The sequence below is a fragment of the Malaya genurostris genome, chromosome 2 (assembly GCF_030247185.1).
Source record: "Malaya genurostris strain Urasoe2022 chromosome 2, Malgen_1.1, whole genome shotgun sequence".
NCBI classification, from domain to species: domain Eukaryota; kingdom Metazoa; phylum Arthropoda; class Insecta; order Diptera; family Culicidae; genus Malaya; species Malaya genurostris.
The window spans coordinates 274,796,245-274,815,319 of record NC_080571.1 but is presented as its reverse complement, the minus strand read 5'-3'; the positions used below and the strand labels follow the sequence as shown (position 1 = coordinate 274,815,319).

Here is a 19,075-nt window from a genome sequence, read left to right as displayed (position 1 = left end):
GGAGCCAGAATTCGGTCATCAAAGATTATCTGGAATAAGTAATATAACAACTAATTGCTACTGTGAATGTCTTTTCGGTATTCACAGTGGGGAGCATGCTTTTTCTGACGAACTTGGTAGAAATTTTGTTTGTGATGTCTTAGATACAGTATTAGTAAAAAACTACTCCACCATTGGAATCAAACAAGAGAAAGGATTTTCAATTACGATAACAGCCCGATATTTCCGATTTTCCAAACCATCGAAAAGTTATAATTTCACCGTGGGAGGACACTCGATTTCATAATTGATTGTAAAATCGATAATTTCTAGTTCAAATGGGTTCAAACTACTAGATGTGTATTATATTCAATTGTCTGCCGCGCTGTACACCTATAACGTTCATGCGTGAGCCATCAACTTCCGCATTATGTACAGAAGGTGCGGTTTTCGCCGGAAAATTTATCTGATTATGTAAATGAGACTCAATTCAACCAATGCACTAACAAATCAAGTAGTACGCTGTTATTCGAGCGGCGCATTCATTCAGCTTTATGTGTGGTAATTTTTCTCTAGCATAATTTTACAAAAAAAGCTAAAAAGATGTATATCGCTTCGCAATGAGAATATACCTTCAATTTTAGTAATTCTGACAGAACGATACGCGGAAGGCAAGAAAAGCACTGGAACTAATATAATAAGATAAAAATTAACACGCACAACAAACGATGCTGACCAAGACCTTCAATATTCAAGATTATCAGTCATATACAGCCTTTACGTTATAATTTTTTGCTGGAGCAGTCAGACTTAGAATTCATATTATGGTTGTTACGATAATGTTCTTCAATGTTTGGAAAGCGAATATTTTATACAAACAACATTTTTCATGGAAAATGAAAACTTATTTAAATGACTAGCTAATGTTCCACAAAGTATTTACTTTTCCATAGCCTTAAAATGTTTCAGCATTCACGTTAAAATTGCAAACCTGCTTATTTTATGAATCATTTTTGATTATGGGCCCTTAAGTTGAAGATCAATATCTTCAACAATCGTTAACAAGTCTAGGAGTCTGAGAAAGTATTCTTATTTTCTCAGAGGTATTGATTATAGATTTTAATCATTAATTAATAATCTAACAAATTTGAAAATAAATCGTTACAAGTCAACGAAGGCATTACATTTTTGAAAACTGTTTTCATTGGCACAGTAAATTGCATACAGTCACCTAAACCAATATAAATTAATTTATTTTTATTAACTTGTTTATTTATCACAGAAAAATTGTCTACTCCCGTATCTGAGAAATTTCAGCAAAAAGTATTTCAGAAATCTATATTCACTAATTTCTCGTTATCATGCGCTTCCTCATGAAAGGAACATTATTATTAGCGTTCAAGGATGGCTGAAGTTCTGTTAGCTCTCTTTTCGCATCTTCGTTAAGGTGTCTCAATAGCTCAATAACCAACAATACCTCAAAATCAGCTGACAAAAAAAATGTATTTTTATGTCATTGCAGAAATCCTCTGAAATGACTAAATACTTTTTGTAAGTTTGATCATTTTAATCTGCCATGATATCACGATAGCTGTTTGATTGTTTCTACTCAAATTTATACAGCATCTTTAGCGTCAATACAATTTTAAGTTGAACTGAAAGAACTACATTTTCTTTGAAGCTTTCGAAAAAATACAAATTCTTAAATTCTTTGTTTTGTTTGTTTAAGTATGTTTTTCTTGAACATTTAGGGTTTTTTTTTGTTTTGTGCAAAAAAGCACATATTTAGTTTCAACTTTCTATGCGTTTCGCCTTCGGCTCGTCAGTGCTTAAAGCAGTTCAAATTGAACTGCCATCTCGTCCCTAGCAGTTCAACTTAAACCGCTAAGCAGACGCAAAGTCCACACTACTTATGTGACCCTTTAAGGATATAACACTAGGTGCCATATCCTATTTGACGTCTCGGGCGTAAACGAATGACGACTGGCTACTGGTCGCCGCAGAGTTTGAACATTTAGGGTTTTTTTTTATTTGTGCAAAAAAGCACATATTTAGTTTCTACTTTCTTTGCGTTTCGCCTTCGGCTCGTCAGTGCTTAAATCAGTTCAAATTGAACTGCCATCTCGTGCCTAGCAGTTCAACTTAAACCGCTAAGCAGACGCAAAGTCCACACTACCTATGTGACCCTTTAAGGATATAACACTAGGTGCCATATCCTATCTGACGTTCATTTTAGTTTGAGTGTAGGCAAAATAAAACAGTGCCTGAACGAGATATTGAATAATAATTATCAAATCACAATAGTTTGGGTCCCGGCTTATTGCTCAATTCCATGCAATGAAATAGCCGATATATTAGCCAAACGTGGTGCTATTGAGGGTGAAATTTATGAGAGACCGAGTGCTTTCAACGAATTCTATAGCGCACCTCGCCAAAGAACACTTGCCAACTGTAAGCTTCTTGGGATAAAGATGATCTGGGTCTGTGGATGCACTCAATTATTCCTAAAATATCGACAAAGGCATGGTTCAGGGGACTGGATATGAGTAGGGACTTTATTCTTGTGATGTCCAGACTCATGTCCAATCACTACATGTTAGATGCACATCTCCTTCAAATTGGACTTTCCGAAACTAATCATTGTGCTTGTGGCGAAGGTTATCGCGATATTGATTATGTCGTTTGGACACGCGTGGAGTATCGTGATGTCAGATCTCAACTAATAAATTCCTTGCGTACCCAAGGTAGACTATCCAATGTCCCAGTTCGTGACATTCTTGCTTGTCGTAACCATCCTTACATGAAACTACTTTATCATTTCATTAAGTCAATTGGAGTTCCAATTTCAATTTTATTTTATGTTAGACTCCTTTCTCTTCCATGAGTTCAACCAATAGCCAGCTATATTATATGAATAAAAGTGATGAACTGATACAAACAAACCTAAATAGTTATAAGATCATGTACAAAATAAATGAATTTTATTTAATGTAATTTATAATAGCAAATCGCAGTGTGTAGATGAACTAATGAATACCAACATACTAAAATGATATTCGAAATCTATTAGGTTTAAAGTACTATGTATTGTGGATGCCACGGCGAAAAAAAAATAATGTATATTGCCTATGAAATAAACGTCTTATGGAGAAAAAAAGGCTGCCTAGACATTAAGAAAAAAAAACTATATGCATAAATAAACTGAGTTTCGTTAGAAATTTTCCAATGCAGTTCGAATATTATGAATAAGTTGTAAATTTTGTGAATTATTCTAATAAAATAAGTCTCCTTGATTCCGCGTTTCGATTTACGATTGAGGATTCGATGGATTTGAATCTTAAAAAAAATTGACAAAAATGACGCACTGACGAAACAACCCATGCAGCATCAATCATAATAACTCACGAGTCAGCAGACAAAATTTGACAGCTCTATCAGTCGAACTCTAACCGTGATGGCAAAAACAATGGAATAACTCTGTTCATAAATGTGCGCGTTCAAGGAAAAACGCGTCAAAAACGGACATCGTACGGCACTTTGTGAACGCTGGATACGCCGGTTCTGATATCTACAACATCCTGGAACTATTAGACAACAATCAAAGCATCGAAAGAAAGCCCGGTTCCGGATGACCGAGTGACTAGAAGCTTCGAAGGAATCGGCCAAATAGTAGAAAAATATCTGGCGAACATGAACATACATGTCAGACGAAATGCCTGCCGAAAGTTGCGTCGTTCATAAAAAATACCATAAGAGCTAAGACGCGGTGTTCTGGTTGGATCTGGCATCGGCCCACTACTTGAAACGATCGTTGGAGGAGATTGTGCGGCTAAATATCGATGTGGTACCCAAGTCGGAAAACTCGCCCAATGTCCCCCAATTGCGTCCCATCAAGAATTTCTGCGACAACCGGAAGCGTAAGATCTACTCCAACAATTTTGTCGCGAAAACTGAGGAGGAATTGATAAATAAAACTAAAAATAAAGCACACACATGTTTTCGTCTGCCATGACGAATATTCCGGTTTACTACCGGGAAGCCGCTCGCAAGGGCGTTGAGTTTTTTTGGAAGTAAGCTTAAATAATTACCTTCCATGGGAAATTTATTAAAAGCAATTACCTGTATATTTTTATATGCAAACGTTATAAACATTGCATGAAGGTTTTGAAATAATTAGATCGTATTATCAACTAAGATATACCTCGATCATTTCCTCGCCCACCAATACCAGTAATTTCTCGTGACACATATGATGTTGCGGAGAATGCCTCGGTCACTAGTAACAGCAAGTGTTGAACTTGCATGGGCGTGGCCATCTATGTTATTGATCATTTCATGTTCTAAGTCAGCTTAGGTTGTACGTCAAGCATGATCTACTCACTCTCAAGTAGCACGCATTTGGTTTATCATATCATTTCAACTAATTTTTTTCATCAGTCAGCTACGCTAGGTAAGCTAATTTTTTAGCGATCTTGGTAATGTTACATTACCAATAGAACTAGTAAAACAAATTCCCCGTATAAAAGAAAGTTACGGCTTTCTGTTTCATCTCTGAGTATATTTTGTAGCTGTTTTACTACTTCTGATAATTCATCACTTAGTCTTCATCCAGTCTGCTTTTTGTTGGGTGTTGATAAAAGATGGTTGAAGTAAATTCTTTTGCTTTTTACACCACAATATGCCATGGCATCATACGGACCCTATAATGTTATAAATGGCTGTACACATACCACAAAACGATGTTCGAAGTTATTTTAGAATCCAAGATAAAAGCAAAGCCTTGGTATTACATTCCTGTAGTGGAAATTTGACCTTCTGTGTCAACAGACTTCGCAGCCGATTCAGAGTTTTCAGAACCATTGCATTGGTCGGGGCTCGAACATACGACAACTGGTTTGTAAGACCAGTGCCCTATGCATTGAACCGCCAACCCGGGATTAAATACAAGATAGCGACTTAAAATTTTTGATATTCTATGAAACCATGTGTTTTCTAATATTCATGGTTTTTCAGGTTTAAGAATATACTGTTAGAAATATTGTTCTACAAACATCGTACCAAAGAAACTCCCATTCTAAAGGCATCTATCATGGTTTCCGGTATTTACTCGACGAACTCGTTCTAAAAATATCTAGAACAAGATGATTTCTTTTTTTCTATGGAATTTTTAAATAACGTTTACATGAACTAGAGACTGATTCGATTCACGAACCCTTTCTATAGTCCATAAATATAGGTTTGGGTGTGCAGGAGAATTCCATATCTAAGTGCTACAACCCTACAGATGCAAAGAATCCTTCCAGGTCTAGGCTCAAACATTCGACAAAGCACATAATGATACTATTCCGTTAATTTATGTAGTTTTGAACGACGACCATTGTAGTTTTCCATGGAAATAGTAATTTTTTAATAGGCATGAGCGCTCTTTTGAGACATGTCCGATCAGAATTAGAAAGAAACTGTCTATTAATATTCGACTTTTCTGCAACTAAATCATTTAAATTTTCTCAATGTCCTTATACTCTTCATCCAATTCAACTGAAATTGTGAATCAATGAACGCGTCTGCTTTGAATACGATATCACTGACGCAATCAATTGCCGACGATTTCAGTATTTTAATTTTTTATACACTCCGTTCTCATTCAGTTTTTTTTTGGTCACCTCAGTTTCGGCATCAATAGTCAATCATGCATTATGCGTGTCCCAACCCACCTGCGTTGCTAGAAGGTTGGGTTTGAATAATACTCATAACAAACCCAAACTACAGGTAACTATTCGATATGGTAGATGACCCTATTTTTGGGCTATGTTTGTAAAAATGGTAAGCACGCTTTGTTGTTATAATATACTACAAAACAGAGATTCATGTTTCGCAACGGTCCATGCTCAATTTTTGTTTGTGTTAAATGCATCCTGGGCTAGAAATAAGAGCATCAACTTCATAGCTCATGCCAAATGTAAAGATAAAGCATCAGTTAACCTAGGATGAGAGCAGGAAAAGAAGAGCATGTTGGGAAAGCAATCGGATGGAATGTCAGTCTTTTTACAACTGTTGCGCTGGTTAGCCGGCCTGTAGGGCTAAAGTGATTTTAGTAGAATCTCTACGGTTGAACAAAATTTAGCGCCAATGTATTGAATAAAGTTGCGTTTTTCGCGTATACTTTGCATTGTTATTATTTGATTGTATCGGATGTACCCCACAAATTAGTGATATCGTTGTGGGAATAATTTTAATATGCTTTTTTTTTGTTTTCTGCCTCGATCAAGTTTAGACAATAACGATAATGAAAATCTTAGTTTCACCGTATTTAGTTTTGTTCTCTGTGCTGTTGTCGGCAAGTAAGTCTCTGTTTCAATACTACGTTTTAGCCAAAGTATATTCTATTTCGCACTCAATGATTTCAATACTGAATAAATAAGGTTTCTATATTTTTGATGCATTTTGATATCGCTTCTATTTCATCCATTCGTTTTTATTATGTATATAATACAATATTGTACGACAAAATTCTGTTGAAAGTTGCACTATTGAACCGGTTTGCGTGAGAGCTCCAGCGAGTGAAAGTGAAACGATAGTAAACATTAAAAAAATCGCAATCGCATTTTTCTATTAAATGTATGAAACTATCTTTTGTTGACTTCTTCAAACTATTTCATGTTATCAAATATACAACTGATACAAAGTTCTTACTAGTCTCGAAGGCAGACCATCTTTAAAAGATATGAGTGTCCACTTAGATTCTGTGTTACATTTTAAGGAGTATATCGTATTTACTACCTTTGAAGTCTTCAAGCTTCAAGGATTTATTTTCCGCGTTACTGAAGACTTTGAAGATATACCTTGCTTGAAAACACTTCATTTGGTTTTACGGTTAACTATGCTACAGTTGTCTGATCATTTTATTACACAAAACGGTATTGAACGTATTGAAACAGTCCAACGCAAATTTGTTCGTTTCGCACTTCGTAGTGTTTCATGGAGATACCCTTTGAACCTTACCAGTTACCTTGACTGATGCAAATTAATTGGCCTCAATTTATTATCTATCCGTCGCGATGTTTGCAAGACAGTTTCTGTAGCAGATCTACTTCAATCACGTTTCGATTACTTCGAGTTCTTACAGTTGCTACAATTAGAAATTCATTATCGCAATTTTCGAACCTCTTGCTTTTCTCGAATTACCAACGCTAATTAACACTAACGCTAACCAAAGACATCGTATTAACAAAATATCCAGCTCTCACATTTCTCGAACAAATCATTGACAACATCCTTTTTTGCGAGCATGGCGCCCTCAGGCAAGTCCGCATCGAATCTCGTACATAAAAGTAGGGGAGAGAAATCTCGGTTGATTTTTCATTATGCAAGCAAGTGACAGTTTCTCTTTAATCACTCTCTCTTTCGATTATTGTGATGTGATTAAAAAGATTTTCTTTGATAGTCGAAAGTTTCGGGTATCATTTTATGCAAAGAGTTGAGTGATAAACGTGGAAACCGCTTGGTAATGAATAGAAGAGAAAGTAAACAAAGAGAAACTGTTAGTTGCTTATACGCCCTTTTGAAAAATTAATCGAGAAATGTCAAATTCGTTCGCACCAAAATAGTAGCACTGCGCACCTATACAATTGACATGATATGTTGAATGTGATGCCGTGCGATGGCGTTGCTGAACTGAAGATTGATTTCGCTCCAAGCTACAGGGTCCGCGCTAACAAAACCTTTGGCAGTATGTGCGTGTATTCAATCACTGTTTCAGTACATTCGACCTTCATATATAACGAAATGTTACCAAGAAACTGCTCCTCAGAGAAAAATGTATCATTTTAATTACTGTCATCCGCTAATGCAAAAGATGTAGAGATTTCATGCCTGTTTACTGAATTTTCTCTGCTTCTAAATAAACAAACAAATAAACACATTCCTGAAATCTAAATGAAATAAAATCTGTATCATTCATTTACATTAGATTTTTTTTTTCTTCATGCATATTCAGGAACTGGAAATGTGCCCAATTTTAGCCCATCATATCACCGGAACCGGAAGTGACAGCCATTTGAACTTCAAACATGTTCAATGAGCCAATAGTCGTTTCCAAACGAGAGAAAAAGCGTTTTTTGTTGGTTACGTCACTTATACTTATTTTGTCGGTTACACTGATAAAAATCGACACGTTGGGCCGAAGTGTTTTAGATATTACACATAAATTCTATAAATCAAGCAGTAGGTATATTCCAAATGTATTACTTTTATGATTTAATTGGTTTGACACTTGAAATTTAATTGGTAGAAAAATTCATTTAAACTGATGAAAAATCTTAGATTTCAACAGGTTTAAGACTCAAATATAACGTAAAATACTTGAATGCATGATAAGTTGTTATTGAAATATTATCAATCAGAAATTAGGTTTCAAATAATATGAAACATATGATTTATTCCATGCAAATATTGTATACATACTAGTTTTGTTTTCGAAGAATGACAAAAAATTGTTGTCGTGTATAAACAGTATGATGTTTGACAACCCAAAATGCCAACACAAACACTTCTTATGAGTCATGAAAATAAAAATAAACCTTATTTTTCTATTGCGCTCGAAAACATTATCGTTATTTTCCCATGCCAGTATTCGATAATTTCAAGCTTCGTTTCATCTACAAAGTGTTATGAGGAAACCGTGGGCAATGTTTAGTAATTAATAGAAAAAAAGTAAACAAAACGGATCAGTTACTTGCTAATATCTAGAATTTATATGAATATACTTACCGCTAACTATTTCTATAATATCAGGTGTACAACTTTGCTTCTGCCGTTTTCCTATTGGTGGCTGTACCGGCTGAGGCTGGTCATAATACATAGATGATAATGCCTTTAAAGTGAGTGTGTACAGTGCCTAACGAATTGTCATCGCCGTTTCAGTGACAGTTGTTCTTGTTTTCGTATTATTCACGCTCAAAAATGTCTTTTTATGTGCTCAATTCTCGCTTTTTGCGGGAAGTTTTACTTTTCTGTTACAATTCGAAAGAATTGCAGCTGAAGCGCATCGAATGCTCTCAGAAACTTTCGGTGATGCTGCTTTGAGTAAAACAACATGTCGGGAGTGGTATCAACGTTTTAAAAATGGTGATTTCGATGTCGAAGACAAACATGGTGGTGGAAGAGAAAAAACCTTCAAAGATGAACAACTAGAAGCATTGCTTGATGAAGATTCGTGCCAAACCCAAGAAGAGTTTGCCGAATCATTGAAAGTGAGTCAGCAAGCCATTTCATAACGTCTCAAGGCCCTGGGCATGATTCAGAAAGAAGGAAACTGGGTGCCGTATGAGTTCAAACCGAGGGACATCGAGCGCCGTCTATTTGTATGTGAGCAACTGCTTCAAAGACAAAATCGTAAGGGGTTTTTACATCGAATCGTAACCGGTGGTTCGATACGATAATCCTAAACGCAGAAAATCATGGGGAAAGCCCGAGCATGCTACTTCGTCGAAGGCAAAACCGAATATTCACGGCGCCAAGGTTATGATTTGTATTGGGTGGGATCAGCTCGGTTTAATTTACTACGAGCTCTTGAAACCGGGTGAAACCATCACAGGAGATCGCTACCGAACGCAACTGATGCGCCTTAGTATCGCGCTAAAAGAAAAGCGGCCACAATATCAAGAGCGACATGACAAAGCAGATCAACATTTTCAATCCTTCGAAGAGTTGGAAAAGTGGATTGCTTCATAGATAGCGTCAAAAGAGGACTCCTTTTTTCGAGCCGGGATCCGAAAATTGCCGGAAAGATGGGATAAAGTTGTCGCTAGCGACGGACAATGCTTTGAATAATACATCTGTAAGCACTTTTTCGCAATGAAACTTTTTATTTTGGAAAAAAAACGGCGGAACATAAAAACATATTGACACACTTTAGTCTAATGTTCAAAGCATTCGATATCAACATATCCACAATTTAGATTTACATGAGATGACACTCGCACATGTCATATTGCGAAGCACTTCATATTCATGCGTTAAACTTTTGAAAAACAAATAGAACGTACTTTTTAGTGCGACTAGAAACATGAAATACACGTAGAGAAACACTTTCGAAATTTTTTTTTATTTTTAGCATTTTTACGTAACTTATATCATTATATCTCCGAAACCAGAAGTTACAGCCATTTGATCTTTGAACTTGATCAATGGCGCAATAGTATCTTTCAAACAAACCTAATTTTGTTGACATCGGTTCAGAACACGCAGACATTTTCCGATCTCGCCGAGCTGAGTCGAACGGTATATAACACTATGGGTCTCCGATTTTTAACACTCATTACATTATAACTCCGGAACCGGAAGTCGGTTCCGGATAAAATTCAACAATAGCTTATGAGACCTAATGGCCTTTTATTTGAACCTAAGTGTGTGAATGTCGGTTCAGCCATCTAAGAAATCAAAATGAACTCCGCTTAGGTGTCTTTGATCACTTTTTTTCATGTGTTGACATCCGTTTTTGACTTTCTCTATAGAAAGGTAATAAAATCGCTGGAAAGCCCGACTTTCGAACGGAACCCCAGAGACCCGACTCAGTTCGACGAGATCGGGAAATGTCTGTGTGTGCACCTTTCAACGAATTTTTACCGCTCAATTTCCTTGGAGAAGGCTGAACTTTTTTGAGCAAACTTACACACTTAGAAAACTTCGCAGAATACGATAATTTTTTACCGATTTTTCAACAGCTGAACTTTCGGTAATCAGTTCTTCAGATAATTCTACCCTATTGTGGCTATGGTTTTATTCCACGAAAACAAGTGTCAAATGTTCCGGCTACCCGGAATTATGAACACCTTCAAAAACACTGCACAACCCGTCACCAGAAATTACCCTCGAACGATTTGTGTTGGCAGTAAGTGGACAAGTGATACAAAATTATTTTCTGCCTATAGGTGAACAAAAAACTTTTAATGGTTCTAATGTTTTAACAATCTTAGTACCTGTACCTCAAACCATTCAATTAAAAAAATGTTTCGTTTGGTTAATTAAAAGACACTTACTGAAAATTTTAATAACTGTTTAACAGGTTTCACGACCATCAGTTTTCACAGAAATTCGGCTATTGGAAGATAATTTTACCACATGGACAATATGCTTTTTTCCGTACTCGGCGACTATTCAAATTTACCGTATGGATTGTACATCTATTTATAGAATTCTGTAATGAAAATTTAATCGTCCGGTGAAAATTTGCACAATTATTGTAAAATAAAACTCATGTACCAAAATATCGGTTATTTCTATTGTTTACCGTAAGTTCTCGTCAAAAATAATAACGAACAAAGGAATTAAATCATTTGAACGCTAATATTAGGTCATTGTTCAAGTTCCTCTGTCGTGGGACGATCAAATTTTTCACATGCCACAATCAATGATTCGGTGCTCCATTAATCTGGTCAAGATAGAATTGCTGCATCAAATATTTTCTGTAAAAAAACGTGTTATGGTAATGTAATGCAAGTTTAATGAAGTTTTATAACTATCCAAACATACACTTGAACTGTTAAAAGACCGCAAAGAAAAGTAAGAAACACTTAAATTTTCCTTTTAAAACACGTGCAAACTTTTTTGATTATCCAAACAATAAACTTAGTTGTCATTACACAAATAAGATCATAGATAAAATAAACCAATTTTTTCCTTGATATGAATGTAAAACACTATTGAATCAACAAATACGTTGCCAATAACTTCAACTCAACTTTTGTTGACAAGTAATAGATGACTGATTTATTTCAACGATAAAATCTGCCAAAACAAACTAGTTTTTCGTTAGTCAGGATGAGAATTTGTCTTCAAATCAAATAGATATAATTGTTGATGTAGAAGAGAGAAATTGGTTCAAAACAATCATATTCTAGCTTGAAATGAACAGAAATCATATTTTAAAATCTGCTGACTGTTTTGTTATTTTAAACAAGCTCAATTTCTCTGCGTGTATGTAAAAGATTCCTGCACATTTAACACAACCGCAATAGCTAATGGAAAAAAGTACACTCGTTTCTCACTAGAAGCGCTGTCAGTGTCTCCGTACAGTGGGAAATCTAGGTTTACTTGATTTATGCTTACACTTAACATGCAATCACTGGTTCTGGATTCAAATTTTCATTTTTCTTTTTCTTACTCCACAGCATATGCCATCAAATGTTATCGCTGCAATAGCCTTGACGATTCCGCCTGCTTTCATTTTAATTCCGAGTCCAACCGAAACCAGAACGATTCAGTGAAACCGAATTCCCAGTTGGAAACGTTTCTGCAGGAGTGTGGCCGAGATGACAAGGGAAGGGAACCTTTCTGTCGAAAAATTTCGATTACTAGTAAGAATTTCCAATCCGCTTATGCTTTTTCGCGGTAAAATCTTCGCCCTAACATGTGTCTTATTTTGGCAGTTCTGAACAATAAACACCAGCGGGTGATTCGGGAATGCGGGTATGAAAGATCAAAGAACAACTGCTATAAGGCTGACAACGAGGATCACCTGGAAACGGTTTGCCAGTGCTGGACGGATGAATGCAACAGAGCTATCGGATTGGAGTACAAACTGACTGCTTTTATAGCCATCATTATTTCATTCAAAATATTATCAAAGGCTAATTTAATAAAAATGTTGTAAATGATTAGAATAATTGAATGATAATGTTAACATTGTAGATTGCAAAAAAAAACTTTAACTTTAACATTCACGCTAACCTAAAAAAATGAACAGGTGAGCAAAATACATCTAGAATTATTAAATACACATTGGAAACAAAGAAGCTGTACTTGATGATTGAAAAGAGTGTCAGTTAGTCATGTAGCGTTTACACTATTGCTGGTTGCCAGCATGCTGGTGCCAGTGTACTGCCCTCTTAGGAAAAAAAACGTTCAACGGTGGTCCTTCGTTGGTCTAATACGTTGGATCATTGGACCACAGTTGAACGTTTTTACACATAACAATGAAAACAAGACTATGAATTTTCGCAAGGAAATTAAAAAATAATGCTGTTTTTAAATTTGGTTCTTTTTTATATCGTTTATTTATACCCGGGTTTATTTCGTTTGCGGTCGTTTGCCGGGCTTTTTAGTTCTATATTTACATATTAACGAATTACTCACATCCTTAAACCACTTCTCCGTACAGTATGTACATATGGCCTCTTCAAGGGTCATTCCTTTTTCTAGCCTCAGATCCACACTCCACTTCTCCGAACTCCACGTCATAAAGCAGTTGTTGAATTTTTAATTTCACCAAAGCATTCTTCTTCGTCGAGAGCCTCTTCAACACGGGCGCACAACTCAATAAAAATCTTTCATCGGGATCAGTTACAACCGCATTAGAGCAATTCGAATTCGTTACTTCTCCTCCCGCAGTATCCGATTGAGTCATTTCGGCAGTGCTTTCTTCCTCCCTAATTAACTCCAAGTCCTCCGCATGTGCCTCGGACGATTCAACTACACTTTCTTCCACTTCGACATTTTGTGAAGATTCATGCTTTGCCTCGACAGCATAAGTGCTAGTGGTCGTTGTAGGTGAAACCTCTTCCACTTCGTAAACGTACTCAGTTTGATTATCGTCATACTGTTCCTCCACAGCTTCCTCACAGCTTATGTATTCTCCCTGCTCGGTGACAAACTCCGGTATGTGAATAATGCGAGTTCGATCGGAAGCAATTGTTTCCTTGTCACTAGCAGAATCGGTTTCAGAGATGCTACAGTCGGAACAATAAATCAAAGGCTATTGAGCTAAATTTGATTTCGTGCGCTTTAGCTTACCCGTATAACTCAACGTGAGATCTCAAAAAGCTCATGTGTTCGTAATAAATCCACTTCTTTCGTTTCATACCAGGAATGGAATCAGCCAGTATCTCCTGCCGAAAATACTTGATGAACGTATCACGAAGACTTTTCCATCTCTTTTTACAATTCTCCACTGAAACAGAAATAATATTAGTAGAAAGTGTACATCGATACTATTTAAAACAAGACGCTTTTCTGGTGAAACATGAACAGCTTATTCTTTTGCGCAAGACTTTGCAACCACTTCCGGTCATATCGAGAAGCGACGCCTTCTAGCAGTAATTTAAACGCTACCTTTCACTCCCAGCGCATTCGCAATTTCTGCCCAGGCATTGTCCGTGGCACCAGGCTTCCGATAGGCCTTCAGCGACTTATCATATAATTCCGGTCGCAACTTCACCTGATGGATCAAAAATTCCTCCTGGACACTTTTAGTCAGCAACGACTGGCGTCGTCGCTGCTGGTGCTGCTGCAGTAACTGCTCTCGCATTTGCTGCTGGTGCATGTCTTCGCTCTGCGTAAGAATTTTTGCCAGATGTTATCTTGGACGCGAGGAAATATCTAACGTTAACTGAAAAATGAGTATTAGGAAGTTAACGAATAAAATATAACTAATTAAGAAATCAATCTATTCTTTTAAATACGTTACCTCAAAGCGCCGAAGCGAAGCTGTGATTGACGTTTGCTTGACGGCGATGACTTGCTGCGGTGCTGTCATAAAATAACCCTGTTGGAAATATTCACTAGCGTTACGTTACATGAAATATCATAAACTGCCAACTGGTGTTGTGAACTGTAACGAGAAGTAAAGAGAAGGAAAATCCAATTGGACTCTGTGTACCAAGATCCAGGCGTTTTTATTCAATCAGACGGTTTACCTTCGTAACGCAACATGTGTGTATATTTTTGCCAAACTGTTTGTTTTACTCCAAATACTTTAGCAACAATAATAAATTAGAAGAATGTTATTTGAATCCATGAATGCACTAACGGTGAAACCCTTAACGAGTGAACACGCTGTATCGTATTAGTGTGGTGAAAATTTGAGTATTTCGCGAGAAAGAAAGGATTTTCATCCGTACTTTGGCGACTCAACGTTGTCACACAGCGAGGTTTTCACTTGTAGTCCAGTGAGAAGAAAGTCCATTGGACTATGAACGAACATTAACTGGTAATATAGCCTAAGTTGCTGTGCCATTAATCGGTGTCATCTCAAGTGAGATGACGCCATCCAGAAGTGAAGAAGATGAAGAATGCTGCGGTGGCCAAGTACAGCGAAGCGTGCTTGGTTCTTCCAGTCAATTGGACTTTCTCTTCATGTGTTTTCATATGCAGCCTCCCCGGTTAGGAATTAGCTACGGATTCGAGTCCCGTTTCGCGGTTTTCATTACATAGTTGCATTCACATGTCATTTTTTAATCTGTTTTCCCTATTAGATACTGATCAAATTTTAATTCTGATCGTTATAGGAAAAGTTCAAAAGTGTGAAAAGTTGGTGCCACATAAATTTAATGAAAGACAGATGGAAAACCGAAAAAAACATTTGTTAAATTTTGCTTCAAAGACACCAAAGAAAATCAGTTTTGCATCGAATTGTTACTGGCGATGGAAAAAGGATTTATTTTAGGAATGAAAACCGGAAAAAATCATGGACTAATCCGGGACTACCATCAACATCGACTACAAAACCTTCAAAAGACGAACATTTCTATTGGCATGGTATCCATAAATTACCAGGAAGGTGGTCAAAATGCCTAAAAAATATTAATCAATACAATCAATTAATTTTTTTTTATAATTTTCCCATTCAAAATCAGAGTATAATTTTAACAAAAAAAAAACGCTCACTGCCGGTATTTGAAGAGTAGTTTGATTGTTTAAAAAAAATTGTTAGTTGTTTCATTGACTTAGGCTGTGAATAATTTCGCGATTAATTTTCACTTTTGGTTGAAATCTGACACTCGAGCGGTTATTTTGATGTTGTCAAAAATAACCCTACTCGAAAGCATGGTTATTTTTGACAGATCGATTGTTATTTTCCCACACTGAAAAAAATCTTGCAAAGAAAATTATAATATAAATTATTTAGTTAAAATTATTTCCAGTGCAAAATAAACCCAAATAACGTTCCATCCGTCAAACTTTGAAATGGGCCACAGTGTTAATCAAATTTAACTACTCGACACAAAATAACCGCTCAAGTGTCAGATTTCAACCGAAAGGTAAAATTAACCGCGAAATGGTTCACAGCCTTACTATAAATTGAGGCTGATTGAAGGCTGTCGTACGTTATGCACAGTATTTCCGATGCTTCCCGGAATTCAACTCAAAATATTGAATGTTTCTCCAGTCAATAAATTCGATATCCATCATACTCACAACTTCTAATAGCTGTAATTTTTAAGATACTTGAAAAATACGATTACAAATGTGTAGATGATGTTGAGCAAATAATGAAAGAAATTTTCGATTTTCAACACCTCTCTCCATCTGTCTACTTTACGAACTTTATCATTTTTCTCCTAGGATCCAACACCGTTTGGATTTCCCGGAGTTTTAAATTAATTCTATTCTCGCAGCACACTTTCTTAAAGGCACAAAGATCTCTCCCACAGTTCTATGATCTCTATTCAAATAACGACCGCTAAGCAAAAAAAAAGTGAGTAAGACATATTTGAGATGGCTCGTTGCGTTGCGTTTTATTGTATCGCTTGATGCCCTGAAATCTTCAAATTAAATGAACTAGCTCAATCTTGAGCATGAAATGCAAGAACCATACAAAAAAATTATTTTCGGAAGAACTAGCTAACATTTTATCTGGTTTTTGCGTTCAAAGTTTTTCTGTCCAAGTTTTGAAAGAAAAATGTTTTAAGCTATTTTTGAGTTGAAGAATCTATGTCTGAGTTTTGCATTCAATGATTTTATTCGTTTTTTTGCATTAAAAAATACATTACCGGCCCTTCAAACTAAGTTGCGTTTAGCCTTTCTAGTATTAGTTTTTTTATCGTCACTGCATACAAATATCGCTCCTTGATGCTGAAAACACATACAGGGCAATCCTTTTAGTTATTTTCACTGTGGAATACGTTTTAAACAGGCACTTTTTCGTCATTTTTTCAATTTTTAACTTGCAGTCGCAAAAACAAAACAAGTACACGGCAGCTGTCAAAGATGAACTTGATTCATCGACAGCTCATTCATTCATCGTGTAAAACCTAACTCGATTCATCGGCAGTTCATTCATTAAAACCTAATTAGGTTTTGCACGAACATGACATAACCTCACAAAAATTAACAGAATGAACTTTTTTTGACAGTCGACGTGTACTTGTTTACAGTTTAAAAGTTCATCAGAAGTTCATCGTTCGAATATAAAAATTGCAAGTCGCCTCACACTCAACAGATTCATACATAAATCGCTCCTTGATGCTGGAAACACATACAGGGCAATCTTTTTAGTTATTTTCACTGTGGAATACGTTTTAACCAGGCACCTTTTCGTCATTTTTTCAATTTTTAATTTGCAGTCGCAAAACAAAACAAGTACACGGCAACTGTCAAAGATGAACTTGATTCATCGGCAGTTCATTTGTGTCGTCATCGTGCAAAACCTAATTAGGTTTTACACGATGACGACACAAATGAACTGCCGATGAATCAAGTTCATCTTTGACAGCTACCGTGTGTTTGTTACAGTAAATATGTAAACTATAGTAAGATAGATTGGAATCGTTGTTGGCGGCCAGGATTTCGTGTTTCGGGAGGGACCTAAAGATAAAAAATAATGTTACTGAAGATTGCTGATGTACCTAATTCTCGGTGTGCCTTTTACGGGTGTTTCTAACAGACACTTTAAACTTTTCCACTGGAACTGTTATTGTATTACATTTCTTTACGTTTACTGTCTTGTTATTTTTGTAACACATGTCTGAGACCTTCTAAATAATTATATATCTGTTTTTGATTTCGGGAGGGGCCTCTGGGTACGTGACTGGTTGGCGGAGCTTAGAAACAAAACGAAATTTCAAAAAATCGTGTGATGAATACCGCAAATTGAATACCGGTTTATATAGAGCTTACGTAATACGAGTTAGAACAGACCTAAGTAAGAACCCCAGGAATTGTTGGAACTTTGTGAACTCGAAGCGAAAATGTTCAATCATTCGTCATAACATTTGTCTTGGCGGTGTGACGTCTACATCAACGTCAAACTCTTGTGAGTTGTTTGCTAAACTCTTCGCTTCCATGTTTACTGAAAAAGAAGCCTCCAACATCGAAGCTGAAGTCGTCGCATCGGATGTTCCTGAAAGTTGGGTAGATTTGCGTACATTTACAATCACTACTCCCGAGATGATCATTGGTACAGCCAAGAACCTGAAGCCCTCGAACTCGGCTGGTCCTGACGGAATACCATCTGTCGTTTATACCCGCTGTGTAACTGCTCTGATCGAATCATTATGTTGTTTTTAACAAATCATTCGAACATTGTATATTCCCAACGATATGGAAGCAGCCGAGCCTATCTGCTGCCTCCAAGCTATTCGAAATAGTTGTCAGCTCTGTTGTTCTCTCTCACACAAAAAGTTATATATCAACCGATCAACATGGATTTATGCCAGGACGATTCGTTAGTACAAATTAACTTGATTTTCCTCGATTTTACCCTTGCTTTTCGCGGATGGAAGAAAGAGTACAAATTGATGCAGTGTACATCGGTCTAAAAGCAGCATTTGATCGTATAGATCACCAAATTTTATTACGTAAACTGATGCAACTTGGTGCTTCACACAAGTTCGTTGAATGGTTGAGTTCCTATTCGTGTGGTAGAGTTGTACGTGTACAGTTGGGAACCTCAGTTCCATCCCCGTTTACGATTAAATCAGGAGTTCCACAAGACAGTGATATAGGTCCCCTTCTGTTCAACGATGTTGCTTTGCAGCTTGATTTTGGATGCAAGCTGATCTACGCCGACGTTCTGAAACTGAACTTAATAATTTATAATTCTGGGGACTGCGTCCATCTTCAAAAACTGCTGGATGAATTTGTAGCATAGTGTCGACGGAACCATCTTGTGATCAGCATTACCAAATGTCAAATAATTATATTTCACCGAATACTTCACTACTTAGTGCGGCCATTGCTAGAAAATGCCACTTTGGTATGGATTCCACATCAACTCGTTTGGAACTTGCGGATCGAGCGTGTTCGAAAAAGAATTATTCGGCTTGCGCTAGGAGATCTCCCCTGGCGAAATCCCTTGGATCTGCCACCGTACCCTGAT

The 19,075-nt window shown here is 36.6% G+C and overlaps 2 protein-coding genes across 2 annotated transcripts; one reads left to right on the top strand and one right to left on the bottom strand.

The window, feature by feature from the left end:
• The first annotated feature begins 6,036 nt into the window (after positions 1 to 6,036).
• LOC131427017 (uncharacterized) lies at positions 6,037 to 12,917 on the top strand. Its single transcript, XM_058589888.1, has 3 exons — positions 6,037 to 6,320; positions 12,150 to 12,335; positions 12,408 to 12,917. Exons 1-3 carry the CDS (start codon positions 6,266 to 6,268, stop codon positions 12,629 to 12,631), a joined length of 465 nt encoding a protein of 154 aa, XP_058445871.1. The 5' UTR covers positions 6,037 to 6,265; the 3' UTR covers positions 12,632 to 12,917.
• A 103-nt stretch (positions 12,918 to 13,020) lies between these two features.
• On the bottom strand, positions 13,021 to 14,494 carry LOC131427016 (transcription factor Adf-1-like). Its single transcript, XM_058589887.1, has 4 exons — positions 14,444 to 14,494; positions 14,089 to 14,365; positions 13,771 to 13,927; positions 13,021 to 13,706 (listed from the first exon to the last, which is right to left on the bottom strand). Exons 2-4 carry the CDS (start codon positions 14,297 to 14,299, stop codon positions 13,157 to 13,159), a joined length of 918 nt encoding a protein of 305 aa, XP_058445870.1. The 5' UTR covers positions 14,300 to 14,365; positions 14,444 to 14,494; the 3' UTR covers positions 13,021 to 13,156.
• Positions 14,495 to 19,075: the final 4,581 nt, after the last annotated feature.